This window comes from Panthera tigris, chromosome B2 (assembly GCF_018350195.1).
Source record: "Panthera tigris isolate Pti1 chromosome B2, P.tigris_Pti1_mat1.1, whole genome shotgun sequence".
In the NCBI taxonomy this organism is placed as follows: domain Eukaryota; kingdom Metazoa; phylum Chordata; class Mammalia; order Carnivora; family Felidae; genus Panthera; species Panthera tigris.
In genome coordinates, this window is record NC_056664.1 from 31,637,762 (window position 1) to 31,659,606 (window position 21,845).

The 21,845-nt window shown below is 41.0% G+C and overlaps 1 protein-coding gene across 1 annotated transcript; it reads left to right on the forward strand.

The window, feature by feature from the left end:
- The first annotated feature begins 9,363 nt into the window (after positions 1–9,363).
- Positions 9,364–21,347, forward strand: LOC102959725 (DLA class II histocompatibility antigen, DR-1 beta chain-like). The gene is made up of 6 exons (XM_007093259.3): positions 9,364–9,557; positions 14,917–15,186; positions 19,101–19,382; positions 20,081–20,191; positions 20,597–20,620; positions 20,914–21,347. Exons 1-6 carry the CDS (start codon positions 9,458–9,460, stop codon positions 20,925–20,927), a joined length of 801 nt encoding a protein of 266 aa, XP_007093321.2. The 5' UTR covers positions 9,364–9,457; the 3' UTR covers positions 20,928–21,347.
- Positions 21,348–21,845: the final 498 nt, after the last annotated feature.

A 21,845-nucleotide genomic window follows, 5' to 3' on the forward strand; every position in this document is an offset into this window, starting at 1 on the left:
ATCGGGGATATTGACGTGTACTTCTCTTTTTTGGTAGTGTCTTTTTTGTTTTTTGAACTATGATAGTACTGGCCTCATGGAATGAATTTGGAAGTTTTCCTTCCTTTTCTATTCTTTTCAATGGTTTGAGAATAATAACTATAAACTTTTCCTTAAGAGTTCCATAGAATTCTCCTGTGAAGCCATCTGGTCCTGGACTTTTTGTGTTGAGAGTTTTTCATTACTGATTCAATTTCTTTGCTGGGTATCAGTCTGTTCAAATTTTCTATTTCTTACTGTCTCAGTTTTGATAGTTACATGTTTCTAAGAATTTGTCCATTTCCTCTAGGTTATCCAATTTGTTGGCATATAGTTTTTCATAATATTCTCTTATCATTGTATTTCTGTAATGTTTTTGTTATTTCTCTTCTCTCATTTGTGATTTTATTTATTTGAATCCTTTCTCATTTTTATTCAGAAGTCTGGCTACAGATTTGTCAATTTTATTGATGTTTTTCAAAAAACCAGTTCCTGATTTCATCAATTTGTTCTTTTTTTCTTTCTTTTTTTTTTTTTTTAGTTTCTATATCACTTCTTTCTGCTCTAATCTTTATTATTTCCTTCTTTCTGCTGGTTTCAGTGTTTTTTTTTGTTTTTGTTGTTCTTTTTCTAGGTCCCTTAGGTGTAACGTTAGATTGTTTATTTGAGATTTTTCTTGCCTCATTAGGTAAACATGTATTGCTATGCACTTCCCTCTTAGAAACACTTTTCCTGCATCTCAAAGCTTTTGAACCATTTTGTTTTCACTTTCATTTGTTTGCATATACTTTTTTGTTTTTTCTTCTATTTCCTGGTTGACCTATTCATTGTTTAGTACCATGGTATTTAACCTCCATGTATTTGAGGTGTTTCCCGATTTTTTCTTATGGTTGACTTCTAGTTTCATAACATTGTGATCAGAAAACATGCATGGTATGGCTTTGATCTTCTTGAATTTTTCGAGGCTTGTTTTATGGGCTAATATGTAATCATTTCTGGAGACTATTCCATGTGCACTTGAAAAGAATGTGTATTCTGTGTTGGGGTGGAATGTTCTGAATACATCTGTTAAATCCATCTGATCCAGTGTGTCATTCAAAGCCATGGCTTCCTTGTCAACTTTCTGTTTAGATGACTTATTCATTGATGTAAGTGGGATTTTAAGGTCCTCTACTATTATCGTATTATTGTCAAGGAGTTCCTTTATGTTTCTCATTAACTGTTTTATGTATCTGTGTGTTTCTATGTTGGGTGCATAAAAATTTAACATTTGTTGTATCTTCTTGTTGGATTGTCCCCTTTACTATTATATAGTGTCCTAGTCATGAACTCCTTTTGTTTTTGTCTGTTTGGGAAATTCTTCACCTCTCCTCCTATACTGAATGATAGCATTGCTGGATAGAGTATTCAGGGCTTCAATTTTTTCCCATTCAACACTTTGGATATATCATGCCACTCCATTCTGTCTTGGAAACTTTCTACTAAAAAATCAGCTGATAGTCTTTTGGGTTTTCCTTTGTATATTACTGTCTTAATTTCTCTTGCTGCTTTTAATTTTCTTTCTTTATCACTACATTTTGACGATTTAATTATACTATGTCTTGGTGTGGATCTGCTCTAGTTAATTTTGTGGGGGATTCTTGTGCCTCTTGGATCTGGGTATCTGTTTCTTTCCCCAGATTATGGAAGTTTTCAGCTACTACTTCTTCAAATAAATTTCCTGCCCCTTTTCTCTCTCTTCTTCTTCTGTGATTCCTATAATACAAAGGTTATTTGTGTTTGATAGAGTCACTGAGTTCCCTAAATCTATTCTTATTTTGCATAATTCTTTCTCTCTCTTTTGTTCAGCTTGATCACTTTCCATTACTCTGGTCTTCTAGGTCATTAGTTAGTTCCTCTGCTTCTTCCATCAGGCATGTTTCTCATTTTGTTTATGGAGCTCTTTATCTCTGCTATGCTATTCCTTATCTCTGGATTAAGTTCTCACTTATACCTTCACTCTTTTCTCAAGTCCAGTGAGTACTCTTATGATCATTTCTTAAAATACTCCACCAGTCATGTAACTTACATCTGTTTCACTTAGATCTTTGGCCATGGCCTGTCCTGTTCTTTGGTTTGGGAGATATTTCTCTGTCTCGTCATTTTTGCAAATCTCTGTGCCTGTTTCTGTGTTTTAGGATAGACAGCTATGTCTCCTGTTTTTGAGCATAATAGCCCTATGAAGGAAAGGTCCTCTACTGCCCTGCCAGGTAGTATCCCCTCTTCCCCAAGGCCTGATGCTTCCAATTGTGCCTCCAATGTGTGCTGCATGTGCTCTGCTGTTTTCTCCTGGCCCTCTATAAGGCCAATCATCTGCAAAGATTCTCTTGGCTTGTTGTGGGAAGTGTTTGGTCCCCAGGCTGAATGTGGAGCATTTTAACGAGGTGTGCTCTGGTCTGCTTGTGAAATGAGACCTTTTACACCACTGCCAGTACTGAAGCTCCACAAAATTCTCCAGTCAAAAGACGTGGTGTGAGTATAGGTTTAGGTCTGTCTTCTAAGTGAGGGGATCCATTCCACTGGGAATGAGGCATGTATGGCTGTGAAGAGCCGTTCCACAAAAGCATGAGGTGGCAGAGCTGGATGTAAGTTAAGTAGCAAGTGTCAATGCTGTGCTATTTCCCACAGGTGGCCCTGTTTATGCTGAGGGGCCGGGGTGGCAGGTGCCATTTCCTTTGTTCCCAGAGTGATCTTCCTGTTAATGCTGCCTTTCTGGGACAGGCTCCAAGATGAACAAATAAACTCCCCACAGTGTGCCACAGGTGCTCTTCAGATCACTGTTTCCATGCTGTGTGTCCATGGGCTATTTACCCTGTCCTCTCTCTAAAAGCAGCTCCAATTCTTTCTGGGCTCTACCCAAGTCAAGTTCACTGACCTTTAAAACCAGGCTTTAAGTCCCTCTGATTGCAAGACTCCATGCCACTTGGCTCCCCCTGTGTTTCCAAGCTAATTGCTATGAAAATTCATTTTCCCATGCGACCTACTATGTGTTAGTCTGTCTCCCATCCCTCTACATGACTACAGCTCCCTCCCCTCAGTGGCAGCCACAATCTGTTTCTGTCTCACACTGTATCTTTGTATTTCCTACCTTTTTCAATGTGGTCTCTTCTCTACCTTCAGTTGTGGAGCTTGTTCTCCCAGTTTTTGGGTTGATTTCTGGGGTATAGGATGATTTGATAGTTATCTAGTTGTATTTGTGGGACAAGGCAACCCTAGGGTCCTCCTACTTCACCACCATCTTCCCCTCTCTTCCATAGAGATTTTGTTTTTAATTTTTTAATGTGTATTTATTTTTGAGAGAGAAACAGAGCATGAGTGAGGGAGGGGCAGAGAGAGAGAGAGACACAGGATCTGAAGCAGAATCCAGGCCCTGAGCTGTCAGCCCAGAGCTTGATGTGGGACTTGAACTCACAAACTGTGAGATCATGACCTGAGACAAAGTTGGACCCTTAACTGATTGGGTCACCCAGGGATCCCTCTTCCATAGAGATTTTTAAATGTTTTTCTTTATGATTGTAAAACAAATTTAAAAAATCAATAAGTATACCGAATAATTGAACAGCACTAATTATCAAATTAACCTAATTGATATTTTTAAAACATTACACTACATGATGGAAAACTAAAAATGTCTTTCAAGTGTACATGTAACATTCATCAAGATAAACAACATACTGGAGCATAAATTTTGTCTCAACAAACTCAAAATTATTAAAATTATAGAAGCCCAGCTCAGGATGGTGACATGGGAAGATCCTGAATTCACCTCTTCCCATGGACACCAATTTACAGCTACATAAAAAACAATGCCTTCCTAAAAAAGAAAGAAAAAAAAACTAGCTGAACAACTGCTAACATAAGGCAAACAACAACAAAATACCATACCTCAAAGCAGGCTGGAGAGACTGAGACACAATTTCACCATAAACTTAACCTTAACCACATTGATCTACATTCAGGAGGGAACTCAAAACCCAGAGCTTCTCCAAAAAGAGTGAAGAATTTGAACTTCACATTAGGCCCCTAACTTTTAATACCTTCACCTAGGAGATGAGCCCCTAAGACCTGTAGTTTTGGAAACCAGCTGGGCTTGTGTCCATGAGATCCACAAGTCTATAGTAAACTGAGAAATGGCTCTTAGATTGTTCAACCACTAGCACATATGCACCCTGAGTCACAGCACAGAGGCAGTCAATTGAGAGGCACCCAGACTTTGTGTGAAGGAGGCCAATTAGCAAACCTTTATAACTGCAGCTTGAGGGGTAGGCTTCTAATTAAACATACATGTAAGGGCCCACTGCAATCTTCTCCAGAGACCTTGGGAGATGAAGCCAACTTTGTGTTTTCCCTCTGCCTTGACCCAGAGCACCAGTATTTACTGGAGAAGCGCTTGTTTGCATATCTAGTGCCCTGGGTTTTACCTCTGGTGCCCCAGTTTTTGTGGCTGTTGCCTGGTTTGCCTAGATCTGGTGGCCAGATCAGCTTACTTTCCTGGGTCCCATGGGACAATAACAAACAGAGATATGGTTTGGGCCAGCTACCATCCACCAGGGCACCACACAGGCATCAGACTGAAACACACTCCAGTATTTCTATGAAAGGGCCCTATTTACTCATCCTGGAGCTGAAGATTGAAGCTGGCTTGGCCCACATGTAAGGACCTACTGAGATACACTCAAGAGACAGAGGCTAGTAGATGCCATCTTTGCACTCTCCCTATGTCCCACTTCAAGTCATTGATGTTTTCCAGAAAGGAGCTTTTTCACCCATCCAGCACCCCCATTTTTGTGACTGCCACCCAGGGGACACCTCTAGATTATGGAGCTCTGGTGCCTAGTGAGCCTTGCACTTGTGCTCCCAAAGATCTGTATATATTTGCATACTTTAAAAAGCATACTGAAAGTCTGGCTTCCAATCAGGCTGAATCTAGATGCTGTCTGAGATCATCCCCTTTGGGACACTGATAGGCCTTGGCACACTCTCAACTACCTGGAGTACTAAAAATAAAAGAGCCTGCTTAGACAAGCACAAAGATTTGAGAGATAACCAAGAACTACAGCAGTTTTGAATGATAAGTTTCATCTCCTACATGAGGCCACACCTTCAAGACTAGGAGAGGTAGCTTTTCTATCTTATGCATAAATGCCAATACAGAGAATCAGGGGAAATTAAGAAATAGGAATATGTTCCAAATAAAAGAACAATTTAAAACCTCAGAAATAAAAATAGAAGCAATAAGTCATTTATCTGATAAAGAGTTCAAAATAATGGTCATAAAGATGCTCACTGAACTTGGGAGGAGAATGGATGAACATAGTAAGAACTTCAACAGGGAGTGACAACATAAAAAGCACCAAATAAAAGTCACTGAGCTAAAGAATACAATAGCTAAAGTAAAAAATAAACCAGAGATGTTCAACAGCAGATTAGATTAAGCAGAAGAAAGGATCAATGACCTGGAAGACTAGGCATTGCAATTCACTCAATCAGAGCACCAAAAACAAAAAATGAAAAAAAGTAAAGCTCACTTAAGGGGTTTATGGGACAACATGAAGCAGACCAACAGTCACATAATAGGGGTCTCAGAAGAAGAGAGAAAAAAAAAAACAGCAGAGAACTTATTTCAAGAAATAATAGCTGAAAATTTCCCTGAAGGAAACATTTATCCAGGTCCAGGTGCTACAATGACTTCTAAAAAAGATGAACCCAAAGAGACCCACAATAAGACATATTATAGTTAAAATGTCAAAGGTTGGAGACAGGGAGAGAATCTTAAAGCATTAAGAGAGAAACAATGTGTTACATACAAGGGAAACTCTGTAAGACTCTCAGCAGATTTTTCAGGAGAAAGTTTTCAGTCCCCAGAAGAGAGTGGCACAATATATTCAAAGTGGTGAAAGAGAAAAACCATCAACCAAGAATATTCTACCCTGAAATATTGTCATTCACAATTGAAGGAGAAATAAAACATTTCCAGACAAGCAAAAGTTAAACGGGTTCATCAACACTAACTCAGCCTTACAAGAAATGTTAAAGGGACTTCTTCAGGCTGAAAAGAAAGGTTACTTTTTACTAACAGAACAACATAAAAAATATAAATCTTACTGGTAAAGGTAAATATACAATAAAATTCGGAATAGTCTAATGTAAAGGATTAATCACTTCTAAAGCTCCTGGGAAGCTTAAGTAAAAATAGTAAAAGTAACTATAACTACAATAATCAATAAGGGATACACAAAATAAAAAGATGTAAAATATGACATCAAAACACAAAATGTGGGGAAAGAGTAAAAATATAGTTTTAGAATGCATTCAAACTTAAGTTGTCATCCACTTAAAATAGCTTGTTATAAATATAAGTTGTACAACATAAACGTCATGGTGACCACAAAGCAAAAACCTATAGTACATACAAAACCATGTGTAGTCATGGTTTAGAGAATTTTTTATTTTTTTGTCCACGTTGTTCTTATTCTAGCAACTGACTTCTCTGAAAGCTTTTTTCTTTAGATCAGGTCCCAAATTTAGAACTATAAAGACTGACAGGGTATCTTCTGCACTGAGGTCATCTTTAGTTTTCTGAATGGATGTGTAACAGTCTCTTGTTTCGCTCCTTTATCTTGCTTATGTAGCCTGTGGAATGAACGCATGACTAAAATAAAGATGCTAGCAACAATTAGTAGGGCTGTATGCTCCAGTGTTCTCAAAATTGCTCGACAATATTGAAATAGTTGGTTTGACAGGTACACCCCACTAGAAGAGATATTGAGACAAAGGAAGTAGCTCATTCTCCCCCTTGGAAAGAATAATTACTAGTAAGTTTACTTTTTCAGAGTAGAAACTTGTTTCTCTAGGGGCACCTAGGTGGCTGAGTTGGTTAAGCATCTGACCGTTGATTTCAGCTTGGGTCATGATCTTTCAGCTCCTGAGTTTGAGCCCTGCTTTGGGATTCTCTCTCTCCCCCTGTCTCTCTGCCCCTCCCCCCTCCTCTCTCTTTCTCTCTCTCTCTCTCAAGTTAAAAACTTGAAAAAAAAAAAAAACTTGGTTATCTATAAGGATGGACTATAAGAAAAATAACTGCTAAAAGATTTTATTTATTTTCAATAAAACAAACAACATTCCAGACACAAGCCTGGAATCACTGGGCAGTTGCTAGTGAAAAACCAAACTGGAGTTTGAAAAACAATCTTGCCAATATTTACACTGAGTAAAGAGGTGCCACAACACAATAACACAAGGTCTAGATTAAATGGGCAGAAAACCAAACATCTTCCTATATACAATGTTCACGGACAGTCCTATGAGACATTGTTCTCTCCAGTTTTTTTCTCTCATATATATATATATACACATACATATACATATACATATACATATACACATATATACAACACATATAAACATATATAACATATATAAACATATATATGTATATGTATATATAAACATATATAAACATATATATGTATATGTATGTGTATACACATATATGTGTATATGTATATATATATATATTTTTTTTTTTAGGTTCTCAAGGCATTATAAAATACAGATAAATTGAACATAAAAATGACATTCAGAAGTTGAAACCCTGTCCACTAAATGAAATAGCACCATAGTGTCAAGACTGGCTCCATCCAAAGTTCCTAAGGGAGGACATCACTGAGATCTCACTGGGAAGAGTCCTGTCCAACTCTGCTAAGTGCTAATCCAGCCTTTAAGTGACTCAGTCTTCTGTTGACGAAGTATGTGTTCCACAGTAAGAAGAAATTGGCCCTGTTTATCCATTTCTTATTATTGTTATTTTTCATTAGGTTAGGGACCACTAACCTGCTTCTCACTTTAAGTTCCATATTAGTGCTAGTAGCTTTCTGAGAACTGTAGGACTTCTGCACTGAGTACCACTTTCTTTTGGGAACCAATTTAACTATTTTACTGAGGATATGAGCCCTTATTTGACATTTCTTATGCACAGCAGAAGTGGAGCAAAATTGCTTCTCCTCTTGCTTTCAGTGAAGTTCAGCCTCAAGATCACCTGTACAAGTGATGGTTAGGTGACAGTCGCACCATTCTGTTTCCTGCACTGTTCTTATATTGAATTAATATTGAAGAAGGGTGTGAAGTATATAATAATTAAAGAAGCATAATTTTATTACTCATAACATAGTTAGGTCATACTCCTTGGTCCATTTTTTCAAAAATTATATTCAATTTTATCAAATATATACACATAAATTATATTCAAATTTATATGAACAAGAGTTGATAGTGTTCTTTTTATGTTTCAATATGTTCCTGATATAGAATTACCTTTCTTTGCCATTCCTTTTATTCTATAATCTAAGGTGAACCTTAGCTGGCTTTCCCAGATTATCACATCACAATTAGCTTCTGAGTAAATTAGGATTACAGTTTGTCAAATTAAATGTGACATTGTCCTGGTCATGATCACATGACTTTCAATAGTACTGAATTATCACTGGGGTCCAGGAACATGGCTTCTTCTGAAATCCAGAGACAATAATGACTTCTACCCCACCTCTCCACAAAATGTTAAACTTAATAGAAATATATTTTTCCAAAGTGAGATACTATTTCTGTTCTGAAACTTGCACAGCATTATGCTGAGAACTCTGGAGTCATGATGGAAAATAATAAATTGGATTTAGGAATTTGGGGACCACTGGTTATCTTTACTAGGAGGGACACTTGTACGTGAGCTGTGGGTGTCATTACATAAGGTAAATTCAAATATTGTTATGTCCAGCAGTGAGTGACACTAATGAGGGAATCTTTTCAAGGAACTAGAATTACAACACAGCAGCCACCTCGATTTATATAAACAAAATGCCATCAGGGCCTTCATTTCAAGGTTAAGTAATTTGAGAGGTTAAGTAATTTCCCCAAACCTACAACACTATGTTATGGTGCAAAAAGGACAAGATTAAAGGTCTTTCTGACTTACAATTCTCTTCCCACCACCCCTTCAGCTCCTAAATACACTCACAAGTACATTTGTTGAAACAACTCTGTCTTCCAGTGAGAGAAATAAATGCTCCTAGAGTTTCAAACTTGTGTGAAGCACAAAATTGGCTCACCATAGATGTCCAAAAAGGTTTCACATATAACTAGATCAACCCTTAAGAGTACTAAATTAAACCAACCTTTCTAACTCAGGAAATTCTAAGTTTCAAAATTGGATCTTAATACTGAAACTCTGACCAGCAACAGATGATGCTTTTCATCTCTGAGACTGATTGGTTTTCAACACAGAGATTACCCAATCCAGAAACAAAAATGAATTCCTTCGTTGGTATTACTTCGGATGTGGGTGAAGGATGGTCCTAGTCCTCACTGAAATTCGCCTGCTCCCCAGACCCTGTCCTCTCTGTTCTCCAACATGGCATGCCTGTGGTTCCCTAGAAGTTTCCTGATGGCAGCTCTGATGGTAATGCTGATGGTGCTGAGCCCTCCCCTGGCTTGGGCCAGGGATACCCCACGTAAGTACATACCTTGGTGCATAAGCTATTGTGGGGTAGAGGTAGAAAGGGAGTTAGCTTTGTCACCACATCCAGGCCAGGTCCCTTAGAAATTTCTGACATTTTCTTCAGTGACCACCCATCTTTTTTATATGGATCCTCCATTCTTTCCACAAAAAAAAAGAGCCTGCACACTTGTCCTAGGGGCCTCCATATATATAGGCCATTTCTTCTTACTTCTCTTCTAATAAAACCTCTCCAGCCTTCCATCCCTTTCTTCAGGTTCTTCAGAAGATTTAGAAATAATGGTGTCCAAACAGTTTCCCATCCAGTTGTTCCCTTTTTTATGTTGAGTTATGCCAGAAAAAGGGTAAGTTTGTCTGAAAATTTTATGGGGAGTCAAAAGAGATTAGAAAGATCTCTTTTAGAAGACCTTGTGTTATGGCCTCAGCAGGATCTCTGATGTTGGTGCCTCTCCCTAATATGTGAAGATATATCAAAGGGTCTCCCCCATTATTTCCCTATCCTTTATCCCCAAACCCTAAGGTCTGCAAGACCTGTATCCCTGTGCTATAGATTCTCTGACAGATGCTGGGATTTGTTCTCCCTCTATTTCTCCTGTGGAGAGTACCCTAGAACTGAAGCACAGAACCTTAGTACTTGAAATGACCCTATAGGTAAGGAGCATCCCTGGGTGTTCTTTGATGCCTTAAAGAACTTAAGCTATCTTCTAAAACCCTGCCACAGGTTAGTGTTCATTATGAATCTATTTTGGCCTTTCTATACTATCAGCTTCTCCTACATCTCCCCTTTCTCTGGCCTGAGCCCACAAGAAGGAATTCAACTAATACAGAAAAAATTATATGAAATTCTATTTGCATATGTCAAAAATTGTCAAGTATCAGCAATTTCATATGGTTCAAACTGGACACCCTGAGCAGTTTACCAGTGGTGTGAAGGTTGTTTATATTCCTGGGGCTGAAAGTCAAGGGAACTCACTGGCCTCCTGGAGTCTTAGCCCCAAAGTTTGTAGGGTCATTCATCATGCCCTCTCCTTAATTAGCCATGTTTTTTCCCTCTACTTCCAGTTCCTCCCTATTCTTTCTTCAGCTATGTCATCACCATTACTGAAAATCCCCACTGTTTGCCCAGACCCTCAACACTATCACAGATCCATTGGATGAAATGAATTATAATGAAGTGTTCTCCTTCTTAAAATCACTTTTCCTTACCTGGGAATGTGTCTTCTGACTAGTAGGAATAGAAAGAGGAAGTTTGTCTGAATTTTTCACAGGAAGCAGATGGGATCTAATGTATTATCAGAATAAAAGAATGTTGGAGCTTGAGCCCCTTCATACTTCCAGAATACTCGCAATGATCAGGTCCCAGAACACTGGGTTTCTTCATTTGGGCCACAGATATTCTTAAGCAACTGTTATGTACTGGGTTCTGTTCTAGGATCAGAGAATTCTATTTGGATAAGAAAGAAAGGCCCTACTGTCATGGAACTTACCTAACGACAATAATAGGATAAATATTTAACAAAAAAGAAAAAAATTCCAGAGAGAGCTATAAATGCTCTTTAAAAAATATATCAGGACTGTGAAATGGAGAGAACTGGTTTCACTGACTTCAGCACAGTGGGTAGGTAGTTCTCCCTGAAAAGTGACACTAGTTGACACATGAGTGATGAGAACAAGCCAGTCATATGAAGGATCTAAGGGACAAGTGTTCCAGGGAGAGGGAACAGGGGAAAGGTCAATGTGTGGGAAAATGTTTGCTGAGTTTAGAAGACAGAAAGAAGGCAAGAGTGGCTGAAGCATAGCAAGGAAGTTGGAGAGTGACATAAGATAAGGTTGGAGAGGACAAAAGGAGCCAAATCATCTCAGATCCTGATGGCAATGGTAAGAAATTTGATTTTTATTTAGAGAGATATGTGGGGCTACATAAGGGATAAAGGTGAGTCCATTTATATTTTAAAAAATAATTCTAGCCACCATGTGGAGATTGGAAAGTAGAAGGCCACAAATGGAGTCAGGGAGACCATCTGGGAGCATGATATAAGGGAAGACATACTAGTGGCTTCATTTAGTGTGGTAGTGGGTGACAAAGACAGTAGTAAAGGCAAAGTGAACAGATATGGGACAGATATTTGTAGGACATGTTAATGAATTAAACGGGTGGGGTGGGTAGGTAGAAAATCAAGCTTATCCCTAAGGATTTTGTCTTCAATATTGAGTAGGTGGATGCTGATGCTGTTTACTGAGATAGGGAAAACTGAGAGAGGAAATTATTTGAAGTGGTGGTTAGAAATAAAGACTTTCTTTCAGTTTGAAATGATTGTTTTTAACTTCTTCTTTAAAATTTTTTAATGTTTATTTTTGAGAGAGAGTGGAGAGAGAGACAAAGCATGAGCAGGGGAGGGGCAGAGAGAGGGAGACACAGAATCCAAAGCAGGCTCCGGGCTCTGAGTTGTCAGCACAGAGTCTGACATGGGGCTCAAACCCACGAATGGTGGGATCATGACCGGAGCTGAAGTCGGACGCTTAACTGACTGAGCCACCCAGGCGCCCCAAGTTTGAAATGATTTTTGATATTTATGTGGAACTCTCATTGGTCAGAGAGAGAGTTCAAGAGGAGGCCAGGTCTGGAGGTATGTATGTTGGTGTCATCAACACATGTGCTGTGTTAAATTCCAGGAAAGTAGAGGAGGTCACATAGGGACAGAAGAGGGCAAGAACCAATGAGTTAGCCAAGGTGACTGAGAAAGGTACCCAACACATGGAAGTCAAGGAAAGTAGTTTTCTTCACTGAGGAGGGAATGGCCGATTGTGGTAAGTACCACCAAGAGGTGGGTGAATTGAGAACGTGACAGCAAAGTGAACTGGGTTTGGTGGACTTGATGTTTGCAGATTCGGTCGAATATCCAAAATAGAAACTGGACTGGAGCATTTGAAAAGAGAATGGGAGCTAAAGAAATGGAGGATGGATTAGAGATAACTCTTGAGTAGTTGATCTCAGGGAAAGACTGTACTCTGGGATCAGGAAGCAGCTGGACCTAAAATATAAGAATAAAAGAGCACAGGGCAGGTGTGAGGAAAGGGCACAGAACTTTTTGGCCCTCGCCAAGCATGCCAGTCTCCCAGAATCTCCACCTGTTCACTAACCCAAAAGCTCCCTGAACCATGACTTTTGGGCTTTTATGGAGGCCTCATCACATAAGCATCATTGATTAAATCCTTGACCATGATGACGGAACTCCAGCTTCAGCGTTTCCGCCCTCCCTGGAAGTCAGGGGGATGGGACTAAAAGTTTCAACCCACTTGGTTGATTCTCCTGACAACAAGCCCCAATCCCAAAGGGGTATCCAAAAGTCACCTCATCAACATAACAAAAGATACCTTTATTGCTCTTATCACTTAGGACATTTCTAGAGTCTCAGGAGTTCTGTGCCAGAAACTCAGACTAAGATCAAGTATATATTTCTTATTATAAATCATAATATAACAGCAACTGATTGCCAAGACAAAGAAATCAGTAAACTTTGGTCCTGAACAAATTTATTTTGCTGGAAAAACAGCTCTCCATTAGAACTAGATTTTTTGAAAACGTAAGTTTCATGTAGAACCAAGATTTTAAAGAGGTATGATAGTGGAACTTTTTTCCATGTAATTTTCAGCTTCTTCATGATTAACAGTGACTTTTTCATCAGTTTTTTCCAGATGGTTTTCACTAGTGGTTGTCATGCAGAGATAGCTCACCACCCCTCCTCCCTGTTCCTTCACCCCATGATTATTTGACAGTATCTGGAGCCATTTATGGTTCTCACACTAGGGGTTTCCTCTGACAACGAGTGGGTAGAGGCCAGGGAGGCTGGTAAACAGCCTACTATGTCCAGAACAGGCCTCCCCAATCCACAATTACAAAAATGATGTGGCCCAAAATGTCTATATAGTGCTGAGGCTGAAAACTCCTTTACACAGTACTACTTCTAACATTTCTATACTCACACTTTATACACACACTCTTCCTCTAATTTAGTATTCCATGGCTAATTTTAGCTTGTTTCATTACTAGACAGTTGCACAAATTCACCGCCTTTTTGTTGAATCCATTCATTCAAAGCAAGTGCAACTCTTCATTTTTATTTTTTGCTTTAAGCCAAGTTTTTCAATATTTCATGAGCTTTTGCTCATTACATCTTTATCGACTTTCAACAACTTGTGTTTTTAAGTTTTAAATGGTGGTGACTGACACAAATATTTCCAGTACAATGGAATCACAAGTAAGAGCTCTGAGACACATTTGACTCTTTAATTCATCAGATCAGATTTGCCATATGAATTTTGGCACCAAAAAAAACAAAAAAACAAAAACAAAAAACTTGATTTTCTGAGCTTCCTGGATTTAGAAATTCAGAAGAGGGATTGTGACCCTCTTTAGGACCATTAGGATCACAGTTTTACTCTCCTTAAAACTCTTCATAGTTTCCCATTTTATGTAGTATAAAGTCAAAATCCTAATATCACCCTCAGGCTTTAAGTGCCCAGCCCCATGTGATTTCTCCAATCTAATCCTTTCCCTTTCCTCCTCTCACTGTCTGTGCTTCAGTGAACTCTTTTCTTCTGGTTTCCCAAGCAAATTCACCATCAGCTCTTTCAGGCTTTTGCACATTGTATTACCTTTACCTGAAATGTGTCTTCCTTTCTCACACACACACACACACACACACACACACACACACTGTCGCTCACATCTGCTTACTCCTTCTTGTCACATCCTAAACATCCCCCTTGAGACCACCTGTCTGGCACCCTAAGGAAACTCAGATCACCCAGTTATCCTCTGCTCTAGAACTGCAGGCTTGTCTTATGACATTTCTCCCCCCAGATAAATAAAGTCCTGCCTGGCTGGGTTTTGTCCATCACTTTCTCTAAATTTTAAGCCCTGTGAGTGGAGGGGATGTGGGGCTGTTTCCCTTCGCTGGGTTCGCAGGGGCGGCAGGGACCTGAGCCAGCGCAGCTCAGACCAAGTGTTGGGTGGGCGTGGGGGAGGGGGACGCAGGTGGGACGTGTGTGAGGCCAGGAAAGGGTTGTGGGAGGCGAGGAGGGAGGTGGGTGTCGGTCGGGAGGAGGCGTCCAGGAGGAGACGGTGAGGGGCAAATCCTCAGGCTGGGAAGTCCGCCTCTGAGCCCGGAACCCAGTGACCCTGAGAGGCTCCCAGGAGAAGAGTCACCTCCCCCGCCTCCCCCACCCCCGCCAGCAGAGGAGAAAAGAGCGGTGGGTGCTGGTGGTTTGGGGGTGCGGGTGGAGCCCCCGAGGGGTGCCGGCATCAGTTCTTCCAGAAGCCCGCGGGTGACCGGGTCGCCCTGTCCCCACAGCACATTTCTTGCTCCTGTGGAAGGCCGAGTGCCATTTCACCAACGGGACGGAGCGGGTGCGACTCCTGGAGAGACACTTCTATAACGGGGAGGAGTATGTGCGCTTCGACAGCGAAGTGGGGGAGTTCCGGGCGGTGACGGAGCTGGGGCGGCCCACTGCCAAATACTGGAACGGGCAGAAGGACTTCCTGGAGGGGAGGCGGACAGCGGTGGACTGGTACTGCAGACACAACTACGGTGTTGGTGAGAGCTTCACGGTGCAGCGGCGAGGTGAGCGGGGCAGGGGGGCTGGGGCGGCCGGGGCTGCGCGTGTGCGACTGTGAGACAGAGACTGGGTCCCAGTGAGCCTACAGGGTGTTGAGCAAGAGCACGTCACGGGGATCCCTGCGAGAGTGCGACGTCAGGGAGTGTGGTGTGCCTTTATGACTGTGGGGACAGCGTGGTTGTGTCCTTGTATGGCTGTGGGGACAGTGTGGTGTGTCCGTGTGTGACTGTGGGGACAGTGTGGGAGGGGTGCCCTGTGTTGTGAGGGGGACAGAGAATGGGTGTGAGGGGGGCTGTGGGACTAGATGTGGGGACAGGGAGGGAGGGTGTGTGGGGAGAGGGAGCAGAGGGGGGTGTCAGGCATCCTTGGTGGCCGCTGAGGAAGAGGTTAGACAGTACAGGGGCTGGAGGTGGTGGACTGACTGGGGCAGGTTTTGGAGACATGCAGAAGGCAAAGGACAGTGTCTCCAGATGGGGGTGAACGTTTACCAGAAGGCAGATGAGGATAGAAAAGAGTGGGGAGAATGTGAGGCCAGTCACATTCTGTTTCTGACATGTGTGTGCCCTTCTTTCTTTCTTTTTTTCTTAATTTTTTTTTCATTCAGTGTTGTTGACATACAATGTTTCATTAGTTTCAGGTGTACAACATAACACCTTTGACAAGTTATACACTAATCAGTGCCCACCACAAATGTACGATCTGTCACCATACATGACTATTACAGTGTCATTGACTATAGTCTTTGTGTCGTGCCTTCTATTCCCATGGTTTACTCATCTCATAACTGGAAGCCTGAATCTCCCACTCCCCTTCACACATTTTGTCCATTGCCCACCTCCTTTCCCTTTGCAACCATCAGTTTCTTCTATTTCTAGGTGTGATTCTGCTTTCTGTTTGTTTATTCACGTGGTTTTTTTAGATTCCTCATGAGTGAAATCATACGGTATTTGTCTTTATGAGTCTGACTTAGTTCACTTAGCGTAATACCCTCTAGGTCCACCCATGTTATCCAAATGGCAAGAATCCCATTTTTTATGGCTGTGTAATACTCCATTGTATATATGTACCACATCCTCCTTATCCATTCTTCTATTGATGGACACTTAGGTTGTTTCCATATCTTGGCTATTGTAAATAATGTTGCAATAAACATAGGAGTGTATATATCTTTTTGAATTAGTGTTTTTTTTTTCATCAGATAGATACCTAGGAGTGAAATTATTAGATCATATGGTATTTCTAATTTTTTTTTTGAGGATGCTCCATACTCTGTTCTACAGTGGCTGCACCAATTTGCATTCCCATAAACAGTGTATAGGGGGTTCCTTTTTCTCCAAATCCTTGACCACACTTGTAACTTCTGATCTTTTGTATTTTAGCCATTCTGAATGGTATAATGTAATATTTCATTGTGGTTTTGATTTGCATTTCCTTGATGATTGTTGATGTTGAGCATCTTTTCATGTGTCTGTTAGCCATCTGTATGTGTTCCTTGGGAAATGTCTGCCCATTTTTTAATCAGATTTTTTTAAGATTTTAATTTTTTTTAAGATTGTTTATTCTTGAGTATTCTCTATACCCAAACTCACAATCCCAAGACCAAGAGTTGCATGCCCTGCCTACTGAGCCAGGCAGGCATTCAATCAGATGTGTGTGTGTGTGTGTGTGTGTGTGTGTGTGTGTGTTGAGTTTATAAGTTCTTTATATATTCTGGATATTAACCCCTTATAGTATATATAATTTTCAAATATCTTCTTTCATTCAGTAGGTTGCCTTTTTGTCTTGTTGATTATTTCCTTCATTGTACAAAAGGTTATTTGGATGTAGTCCCAATAGTTTATTTTCCTTTTGTTTCCTTTGCCTTGGGAGCCATATCTAGAAAAATGTTACTATAGCCAGTCTCTGAGAACTGCCTGTTCTCTTGTAGGATTTTTCTGTTTTAGCACATGCCTTTCTTAATTCTGAAAATTCTGAGATAGGGGCACCTGGGTGGCTCAATCAGTTAAGCATCCAACTTTGGTTCAGGTCATGATCTCTCAGTGAGTTTGAGCCCCAAGTCAGGCTCTGTATTGACAGCTCAGAGCCTGGACCCAGCTTCGGATTCTGTCTCCCTCTCTGTCTGCCCCTCTCCTGCTCATGCTCTGTCATTCTCTCTTTCTCAAAATAAATAAACATTAAAAAAATTTTTTTTAATTCTGAAAACCCTAAAACAAGTGTGCCTCTGTGTACATAAGCATTTCACTGAGAAAAAAAATATATCAGACTAATTGTTGAGGGCTGGGAAACTTTGAGGCACCTCTACTCTCCCCAAGGCTTCTCTTAGGTAATTTCCTGGGACTTTTTTCTTTTCTTAGAGAATATGTTTACACATAGTTGAAATGATTGTAAAACTACCTTTTGAATTATAATTTTGATTCTTATCATTAACATACTGATGTATCTCTTTTTATAATGTCAATCATATTTAAGTAGCTAATACTATTACTTTGTATAGTTACAACAATTTACTTCACAGTCCCCTTTATTAGGTTCTTTCAATATTGACACTAAGTTGGAAATTTCTCTATTTTTTTTCTAAGCTTCTATTTTTTTCACATATTTATATGCCAATTATAATTACTGCCCTAAGTATTTTCTATTATCCTATTATCTCTGAGATCCCAGTTTTTTTCAGTAATTTTATGGGTTCCCTATGTAGTAAGATTAACACTTAGCTGATATTTGATTCAGCATTTTCACCATTTTCGGGTATATATCTCATTCTGTTTTTTATTTTCCAGGTTAAGAATTTACACATTTTTACTTACTGAAATGTACTGTAAAATTGTTGCCAATGATTCACCACCAATCTGAAATCTACTACTTTGTGGTATTATATAAATGTTGTCCACCAAGTTTTCCATTTCTTTTAAAACAATTGTATTAAGTGAGGGCCTGATAGTGTCAAAGATGGTCTCAAATGGTAAACACAAAACTAACGAATCCCAGACGCTGCCCTGGCTTCAAATATCAGTGGAGAAAAAGAGATAATTATAAAATAACAATTCCAATAAATGTGGCTTTTTGTTGTTGTTGTTGTTGTTGTTGTTGTTGCCAAGGATAGAGATGGATCACCTGAGTGTAAAGATAAGAACTGTTGAATGAATGACTTTCCTTCCTTCTTTCGCTCTTCTTCAGGATCATGCTTTTCTTGAGACTCAACTCATAGATACATAAAATCATCTCTGTGTGTTCCTGCCTCCCAGGGTGGAACCATTTCTGTCATTTTCTAAGGTGTGAGTGCACTGAGGTAACATTCCCTGGATTTCCTACCTTTTATCCCCATCTAGACAACTGCTGTTCCCCAATTTATTCACAATGCTTTGAATCGTATTTTCTCTCAAAGTAAACAAAAACAATAAATAGCTAGCATATTATGAAAGCTGAGTTCCAGCCACTGTTTTACATATTTTAGATCCATCGATCCTCATAAAAGCCTAAGAGGTAAGTTAATATATTTTCCCCTTTATAGGTGAGACTCAACTAAGGCACAGAAGAATTTAAAAATTCTCCCAGGTTCAACTAATAAGAGTCAGAGCTTGGATTTAAGCCCAGGCAGCCTAGCTCCAGATGTGATACCTTCAATTAATATATCTTATGTCAGGCAAAGATTTGTAAACACTTCAACAGTGAATAACTGTTTCACACTATGGAAAAAAAACACATAAATTTCCAGAACACGTCTCAATTCTAATGGGCCCGTGCTGTCAGGATTGAATTCAAGACTCATGAGACTGGCTGGTACTTGGCCACGTGGCCAGCTTTGAGGGAGGCCTGCACGAGATGCAGCCTGGGACCAGAGACCGGAGGCAGGAGGGCAGCCAGCCAGGGAGACTCACTCTGTCGTCCTCACTTAGTCCCGCTACCACTTGTCTTCTAGTTGAGCCGACAGTGACCGTGTTTCCCTCGAAGACGCAGCCCCTGCAGCACCACAACCTCCTGGTCTGCTCCGTGAATGGTTTCTATCCAGGCCACATTGAGGTCAAGTGGTTCCGGAACGGCCAGGAGGAGGAGACTGGGGTCGTGTCCACAGGCCTGATCCGTAATGGAGACTGGACCTTCCAGACCCTGGTGATGCTGGAAACAGTTCCTCAGAGTGGAGAGGTCTACACCTGCCACGTGGAGCATCCAAGTCGCACGAGCCCTATCACCGTGGAATGGAGTGAGAAGCTTTCTGATCCCATAAGTTCCTCACCCAGCAAGGAGGGGACTTTGCTTTCCCTGAGTGTTAGGTCTCTCCTCTCCCCACATCATACTGTCATTTGCTCCATGTTCTCCTCGCCACAGGTCCCTGGGGGTAGCCAAGTGATTGTTTCCACAAAGACCTTACTCCTTGGGAGACAGTTATGCCTGGCAGGCAGAAAGAGGTCATGCCTGTTTTGAGCCTCCCTGTGATATCACAGTTCATGGTTCCCCCTTGACCCTGGCCACCAGCCCCCCACCTCGGGTTGGACTTGTGCTTTTGGCACTGTTGCTCTGAGTTACCCATTGTGACCTAAAAAGAGGTACGTCATCTACAATGTAGGGACCTTCCTGACATGAGGAGAGTCCAATCTCACCTCAGGTTTCTATCGGCTCTGTTCCCCTGGACAAGCTACTTAAACCTCATGGAGTCCCACGCTCCTCCTCCATCAAATGTTGAAGTAGTGGATTTAACAGAGCTGTGATATTTAAAACGACTTCATTGCCTGAGTCTATTATATATTCAGTGTGATTTTTAAATCTCTTTTATGGTAACGTCCAATTATTCTAGTACCTTCAGGCAGACTTCTTCCCCCATTCTCAACGCTCTGAATCTGAGTCTCAGTTGGAGGAGGAGGACTAGGGATAAACATCACTACAACTAGCTTCTTCTCTCAGGGGTACAGTCTGAATCTGCACAGAGCAAGATGCTGAGTGGAATCGGGGGCTTTGTTCTGGGTCTGCTCTTCCTTGCGTTGGGTCTGTTCATCTACTTCAGGAATCAGAAAGGTAAGGCACCTGTTGGTAATTGAGACTCCCCATAGAATTTTTAGGGGAAGAAATATGGCTTTTTTAAAGTTATTTCTCTGTGTATCAGAGGCTCTTTATAAAACATCTCTTTAACCTGGAAATTTCCTGAAAATCCAGACATTTCCTGGAAACGCATGGAGATCTTGGGTAGAATCCCAGGGGCAAATGCAGAAGGAACCACTAATGAAATCACAGTGGATTTGTATGACAGAAATTTCATAGGTCACCCCTCTCACTTTCTGCTCTCCTCTCAGCCCTGCCATCATGTGATGTGGGTGGTGGTGTTAGAGAAGTCTAAGGAGTGGTCTCTGGGGCTGGGGACACTGTATTGGGGACAGACTTGCCGCCATACTTTTAAGTATATATGTTCCCCCTCTCTTGCAGGACACTCTGGACTTCCACCAACAGGTAATGCCTTTAATCCTCTTGTAGAGATAGACTTGGGCTCTTAGAACTGATGTAGAGACAACAAGCCAGGAGACAGAAATCATAGGAAGACTGAAATGTGATCAGACAGTTTGGAGTAAAGCTTCTTTTCACCTGTTAATAAATGGTTTGCACTCGAAAGTAGCTTTGGTTCAAGGATACTTAAAAATATGTTCTTCTTACTGTGGTGCTTTGACATGAGGCCCTGAGAGAGGGGAGAGGAAGCTGCTTGTGGAGGTGGGTCTGGGAACAACACTCTGCTCTGTCTTCTGCAGGACTCCTGAGCTGAAGTGGAGATGCTGACACTCCAGGAAGAACCTTCTTTTCAAGCTTCTTTGCAGAGTGAAAAGGTTCCCAGCTTGGCTAGGGGAAGAAATCTTGCTGCTTTAAAAGTTAGTTCTCTGTAAATCAGTGACCCTGTAGAAAGCATCTCTTTAACCAGGAAAGGGCCCATATTCCTTCCACAAACACGGTGCTTTCTCAGGATCTGGTTTGCCCTGGCTTCAGTGACCCCGCAGAACCCATGCTTCCTGATGGCTCCCTCCACCCCCTCCTTGACCTGGAAGCCCCAGTACTGACTGCAGTTCCTTATCTTCATTCTCTCCCGGCCCCCTGTGAATGCAGCCCTTACAGCCTCCCCTGCATTGGAACTCACCTTCTGCTCACGTGTCTTTAGAAGCTTTTCTCAAATAAACGTGAAAGAGACTTATTTTTAAGTATTGGTCTTAGGGACAGGGGCCTCTGGGAACACTCTCTGGGTACAGATGCTTGTAAATACCATCTTCCCACACTCTCCTCTGCCTTGCTAAAAAGCCAGCAAGTGCAATCTTTTTTTAGTCACATTTTCCTTTATTTATTTGCCTTTTTTCTTTTCTTCTTATTTTCTTATCATTTTCCTTTTTTTTTTTTTTCATTTTTTCTTTTCTCATGGCAGTTCCCATCCTTGTAATGCCCTCTGCCTTGCTTTCACCAGTGGGCATCATCTTTGTGCTATCCCTCTGCCGTGTTCTACAGCATTAATATCTCCCAGAGGGGAGCTTCTACATATGTCTGGTGCACTGGATTTTATGCCTGGTGACCTGGTTTTTGCAGCTGCCACCCAAAGAGGTGTCCCTTAATTGCCTGGCTCCAAGGGCACTGGGACTTGTGTCTCAGGTTCACATAGGACTACAACAATCAGAGAGGCAGTTCTTGGCAATTGTCTATA

What these genes read in the sequence shown, in the direction of transcription:
- LOC102959725 (XM_007093259.3), top strand. Translation starts at nt 9,458, where the DNA reads ATGGCATGCCTGTGGTTCCCTAGAAGTTTCCTGATGGCAGCTCTGATG. An exon ending in CCCTATCACCGTGGAATGGA is followed by an intron (nt 19,383 to 20,080) that starts GTGAGAAGCTTT and finishes TTCTTCTCTCAG; the next exon opens with GGGTACAGTCTGAATCTGCA. An exon ending in CTACTTCAGGAATCAGAAAG is followed by an intron (nt 20,192 to 20,596) that starts GTAAGGCACCTG and finishes CCTCTCTTGCAG; the next exon opens with GACACTCTGGACTTCCACCA.